The sequence below is a fragment of the Phanerochaete carnosa genome (genome assembly GCF_000300595.1).
Source record: "Phanerochaete carnosa HHB-10118-sp unplaced genomic scaffold PHACAscaffold_7, whole genome shotgun sequence".
NCBI lineage: Eukaryota > Fungi > Basidiomycota > Agaricomycetes > Polyporales > Phanerochaetaceae > Phanerochaete > Phanerochaete carnosa.
Window position 1 is genome coordinate 1089327 of NW_006767634.1, and position 6124 is coordinate 1095450.

Sequence of the window (6124 nt, forward strand, 5' to 3'; positions counted from 1 at the left end):
CCAACAGGTTTGTTCAGGGGAGGTATGAGGATCTAAGCACAGGGTACTGTTAGAAGGCCTATGAAGAAGAAGGATGCCCATGTACAGATATCTCCGACTATATTATTGTAACCTGTGCATGAGTGTGTGGGCGGTGTTGAGGGCAGCTATGAAGCTTGGTGCTGAGGCACCTGCTCAGACCTATCTCACCGCATGAATAGCAGAGCAATAATGACCTTAAATAGACTAGGAATGCAGAAGTGAAAGGAGATAACAAAGGCTTCATTACATTGCTTCGGCAGAGGTAGTCAGACTACTTACAGCCCAGCTAGCCGGATTTGAACGTATGTAACACTTAGCTTGTTACACCACTTGTAAGCAGATAACAATAGTGCTTATCAGCCTTCTATTCGGGGCTATGATCATATAGAGGTACCCAGATAGGCAACTTCAATTCATGCCACAAAAATGCCAAAATATAATATAAATATTGATTTTCTCTTCTACGCTGGCTTGGCTCCCTTCCCTCTTGCCCCCGGCAACTAGTATATCTCAATCGCCATCTCTCTCACAAACTCACCATGCCTTGTCGCAGTGCTCAGAACGGTCCCGCGCCACCGCCACCACTGTCTGGCGCCTTTGCCGGCCTTACACCGGCGGAGTGGGCTGCATACAGTGCATTCAAGCATGAGCTGAAGGCGAACAACCCCAACTGCTCTCCACCTAACATGAAGGAATGGCGCGAACTCACCAGAGCACCTATGCAGGGTCAGGTCATGTCAACAGATGGCACGGCGCGGCGCTGTGAGGCTATAGTCATTGATCCTCTTCTTGAGGGTGCTTCTGGGCGCCGTGGTCAGAAGAGAAAGTCAGTGGGTGATGACTCAAAGGAAGATAGTCACCGTTATCGCTATCGCTGCCGCAAAGACTATTTGGAATCTAGTAACAATGACGGCAGTGAGTCCGAGTCATTAGAATCGTCGCCTGAAGCAGTGTTGCAGTCATCTGGCAAATTGAGCGAGTCCAATGATGAAGAGGACGAGCCGTGCCTCATCCTGATGGTGCCGAAAGCCAACCTGAGCAAACAAGAGGCAAAGGTGAAGGGAGAACTCTCGGTACGCACCATGATTAATATTTGCTATCAATATATGCCCATATATGCTGACCTACAGTTCCAATATCAACAGACAGAGGTGAATGTAGAATTTTACAATGTTACCAGTCTCGGCAAGAATCCATTCATCATGTGTTGTGGTGATCCTGAGCCTCCGACTCCCACTCTGGGCTCCAACTGCCTTCCTATTGTGTGGGGCGAAGACGTCGACCACCCAGTAAACAGGGCTGTCATTGAGCAGATTGCGTGGCTTGTATATAAGAAACAAACAGTTAGTCCATTCTATTAGATGGAATACACAACACAAAGCCACTCACTGACTTGGTCAGAACAAGAATACGTGGACCATCTCGTATAAAAAGGTCAAGTTTACTCTGAGTAACATCCAAGAGATGGTGAAGCAGCGCATTCAGACCTGGAAGACGTTGTACAGTCAGAAGAAGGACCCAGTTAGGGCTGAGAAGCGGTTCAGTAATCGAGACAACAGTCAGCGAGCTGCTCGTCAGCGAGAGGTGTGTAAACAAATATTGTTTTACTTATCTTAAGCTGCTGAGTAGCAGCCATTAATAGCTTGGACCTGTAGAAGAAGATTTGTCGCGACAAGGCTCGTCCGTTTTACATCGAAGAGAACAGTGCAGATCCTGTCAAACTCTTCAAGACACCATGGATGAGTGAGGAGATTAGCACGTTTAGTGCTTCTGACCTAGGCAAGCATCAGCAGTTGTATGACGAAGCTGCAGAGAAGTGCAAAATGACCGACGATGAGATTAAGCGAGGAGTAAAGGTTTTAGAGATGTGGTCTTTTGCCTGGTGCACAAAGAGGGTACATCTCTTCTGTTTCAGTATCTCAAACTGCTGACAAAGCTCATAAAATATGTGCACCAGTATGGTGATGTCATGCACAAACTTGATCGGCTGCACGATGTCCATTGCAGGACCGATCCAAACGTGAAGACCTACAAGCGTGTTAACCTTAACCGTGTATCTAGGAGGATTTTACCAGAGCGAAAGGTTTACCCATTTATGGTGAACAGGAGCTGGGCAAAGGAGGTGAAGAAGACAGGTATTTACCACAAGATCAAGATGGCCCACAGGGACCCGCGTGGCTTCAGAGACCTTCAGTCGTCAGACGAGGAGGTGGACGAGGAGAGTGGTGAAGAGGCTGAAGAGATCGCAGAAGGTGGCAGCCAGGACCGCAACATCACTGGAGTAAGCGATGCTGGGGTGAGTGGTGGTACTGAGGCTGAGGTTAGCCTGCAGACAAAAGATTTGGCGTGAGTTTCGCTGCACAGAGAGGTAGTATAATCTTGTCCGAGTCATTCCAACCTTGACTCTGTACACGCAGGGTTTTATTTTTTGCTCTCGCTATACTTTCTTGATGCCTGCTGTACCTGCAAATGCGTCCTCATATTTCAAATACTCTGTAAGCGAACGATGAATGAATTGAAATTAAAAATGTAAAAATGTGCTGTCAGAGTGTGCGGTAGCGTTCAGGAAAATCCACCAGGCTACTAAAGAACTTGAACGTCCTAATCGAAAGGATCAAATACAACCCATCAAGATAAAAGGTGCTGCGTACCTGTATGAGGCCACAGGTCACCCAGACCAAGCGGTGAAGTTACTGGTTCATGAAAAGATCCTTGCCCTCTGGATCATCTGTGTCATGTTCTGGAGGCATGCAAATGGCCAGTCGACAAGCCTGTGATAAGACGTCCTTCACAGGAATCAAAAAGGGAGGACCCTCACGTGCCGGATCCATGTAAACACCATGCTCCCAAAATAAAACCTCGAGCTCCGGGCTGCGTACATAAAATTAGTACAGCATACAGTGAGCATAGAAACACTGACTAGGGATCCCAGATTGTGGCCATGTCCATTTTTGCATGCCTGAACCAGCGAACACTGAGCAGCTGCTCCTGGATCGTTGGACAGCCATGGACGGCCTGCAAGTGACCAAGAATCAGCTGCACTTCACCGACAAACCTCTTGCTTCCTCGGTTAATTTGAACAACTGAGCTCCCAGCTTTTTCATCAAATCGCGAAGGGGTAACTCTACACTCTCTAATGACAACATGGTCATGAAAAACGGCGGTGCTGTCAAGGCATTCAGAGTGTGGTGAGGCGTCTAAACAACTGCGTGGGACGATTTGTGCTGCAGGGTATTTCGTGGTGTAATACTCGAGCAGCTGAGTTTGTTCCAGCAGTGTGAGGTTGGCGCGCCTTCCAAGGCCCATCTCGAGACTGACAGTCACTAGCAAAAACCAACCGTCTATTAGCAAGGTCACGTCTCTGGGGTGACGAAGTAATGACTTACTTTCATAAGAGGCTTGGGATATCTCCTGCGCTAGGTCAGCCACAGTTCCGCATGCTTTGCCATCAGTTTTCAAAAGGATACGTGCAGTGTCAGCGACCACACGATCTTTGATCCCCATAGCATCACCTTTTGAGGGCTCGCAAGCAAGATTCTCCAACTGTTACAATATAAGTATGAAGAGATGTCATGACAATAGTAGACTCACCATCGAACGAAGCTTGACTTGACGGTGAAATTCACGAAAGAAGGTGACTTCGAGCTCACCGCCAGCATGGCCGTTTACCAAGTAACCTTTCAGAACATTGTTGAGTCGTTCAAAAAGGTAGGTCCAGAAACCATACACGGGACTGTAGTCAATGATTTGGGTGAATATGTGGGTTACATAGTGAAGGTTTGGTTTGATATGATCTGGGTGCATCTACACATGTGGTACATCAGGTATTTCAAACTAGTATCGCACTAGCAGGGTAACGTACCTTAATGAAGCCATTGAGATATCCTTGAAGAAGCTCGTGTGCTCTTGGTAGGTCAGCGACATCGACCATCCATGCCAGGAGAATTTTCATTGCTGAGGCAAGCGACAGAAAGCTGTCGGCATCCTAGCTATACATGCGGCACTTCGGCTTCGGAGCCTCAGGCTCCGGCTCACTGTTAGCTTGCCCGCTTGCCTGCTTTTCATTGCGTTTGCGCCGAGCCTTGTCGTTCTTCTCCCATGTGGTAAGCTTACGCTTGTATTCATCATCTGCAACATTAGACCACTCATCCCAGATGAAAGGAATCTGTGAAGTATCAGTAAGAGTGAGGCCAGTTGTGTGCAAATGAAGATTACAGTTATGCAAGGAACGTCGATCAACTGACCCGAGACCTTCCCAGGCTGACATCAGAGACAATCATGACGCACCACCTGCCTCTCCCTTCACTAGCCATTCTTCAACGACCTCTCCGCCAGATTTCTCAGCCTCTACCGCTATATTGCCTGAAAGGAGAGCTGAGAGGAATAGATGGCTTACTCACAACAATGGGACAGTAGACCAAGAGGAGTGCCTTCCATTTGTCTGAGGTGAGCGAACCACCGGCAGGATACCCCACATCTTTTGGCAGCTGCGCAACCCATGCGGGCATTTCAAACTAGCGAAAGGTCATGTTGAGTATATAATGAATAGCAAGCAAAACATAAGACATATCCTAGTTAGATACTCGTGTATAGCATCAAGCTCTTGTGGGACACCCTTCGGTTGTGTGCGCTGGCAAAGAGTTTTATCTGTAATCCAGATGTAGAACCAGATATTCTTCATGACTCCTGAATATATGTGCATGTCAGCATATTAATCCATGCTACAGATACACTAAGAAAGACGTACCCAACAGGATGTTGTGCATTGGGTCAATGATGGCCATGCGGACTGGATTCCAGTAGGGCAGACGGTTCAGCTCAGAGTCACGAACACCATGCTCGGTGCAGAACGCGTCTCGCTCTTCCTTGGTTTTCAATTTGTTGTACTCATTTGCAAGTCTTCGATGGTCTATGCTGTTGCGGAGAGGAAAAGCTGAGAACGCCAGGGGTTAGCCTCCATCCTGATGAAACAGTATAGCAGGATTGCTTACCATCAATGGTGAGACCTTCTGGAGTGCAGAGACGGTCCTTTGTGACCTTGCACTTCATGCAGAAATATTTACCAGAGCCTAAGTTGCCAAATCCGCAGACATGACACATGGCAGGATGATCGCAGCAGACGGCAACGAGTATCACACGAATAAGGCGACCTGTGATACAATGTTAGTCACGCATGTAAGTCATAGGAAACGAATGCACCTTCAGGACAGTTGGCTGTCTTCATCAAGATTCCGTTGTTGTATAACTCGAGCAAGTCAGTAACAAATGCAGCCATAAAATGCTGCAATTCATCCCCACTGAGCTCACGAGGTCCTGGCGTAAGGCCACATAGCAATAGGTTCTCAGGGCGATAGCTGTTGGTCACTCAGTTAGCAAGATCTTGCAAGTCAAGCGAGAGGTTGAGCAGATGCTCACTATTGATGGACATCTAGGTTCTGAACACACAATGCAAGCACTCCGGTACTATGCTTTCCTAAGAAGGCACTACGGGCAAAGCTAAAGCTGTGGGTGGATGTACAAGTGAGCAGCAGAAAGAGTGCTGGAAGATAAATAGAACAAACCCATCAAAACCCATTGAGACACCAATTCTCAGCTCCGCCGAGTGTGCACTATCAAAGAACGGAGTGCCGTCGGAGCTCTTGAGAGTCTTCCAGACTTCTCCGTCCTGCATGTGGCGGAGTCTGCCCGGCTGAGAAGGCGCATTACGCCACTTGTCGAGATCGGCCTCCATTGTCGGTGTGCTATTGATGAAGTCGGCAAGAATCTGCAATGGGAGGTGCATGGGGGTCTGCAACACAGGCTTGGGAGTCCGTTTGGCAGCTAGTCATGTGCGCCATTGCTCCCAGTGGTCAACAATGTGGCTTCCAATGGTGACTGAAGCGTCGCCATAGACTGTTGAGCTCAAGTCTTTGAAAAGCGGAATGTTCCCACAGTGAGAACAGAGAAGGTCAGAGCCAGAGTCATGTGGGTATATGCGGTGTCGTAAAGAAAAGGTTAGGATAAGAAAAGTAAGTAAAAAATAAAAATGAGGTTTGGTATAAAGAAGATTCTAGGAGAAATCCTAGAAGGCTACTTTTTAATAAAAGAGAATGGAGTTTGGTCT

At 47.6% G+C, this 6124-nt stretch overlaps 2 protein-coding genes across 2 annotated transcripts; one reads left to right on the forward strand and one right to left on the reverse strand.

Annotated features, from left to right (window-relative positions):
• Nucleotides 1–560: 560 nt before the first annotated feature.
• PHACADRAFT_197666 (uncharacterized protein) lies at nucleotides 561–2371 on the forward strand (the record flags this gene model as incomplete). Its single annotated transcript, XM_007397875.1, has 6 exons — nucleotides 561–1094; nucleotides 1152–1364; nucleotides 1423–1605; nucleotides 1677–1916; nucleotides 1979–2302; nucleotides 2354–2371. 6 exons carry the CDS (start codon nucleotides 561–563, stop codon nucleotides 2369–2371), a joined length of 1512 nt encoding a protein of 503 aa, XP_007397937.1.
• Nucleotides 2372–3408: 1037 nt separating this feature from the next.
• PHACADRAFT_76475 (uncharacterized protein) lies at nucleotides 3409–3973 on the reverse strand (the record flags this gene model as incomplete). Its single annotated transcript, XM_007397876.1, has 3 exons — nucleotides 3409–3564; nucleotides 3613–3825; nucleotides 3884–3973. Coding segments are annotated over 3 exons (459 nt in total), but the record flags the coding sequence as incomplete, so codon positions are not given.
• Nucleotides 3974–6124: the final 2151 nt, after the last annotated feature.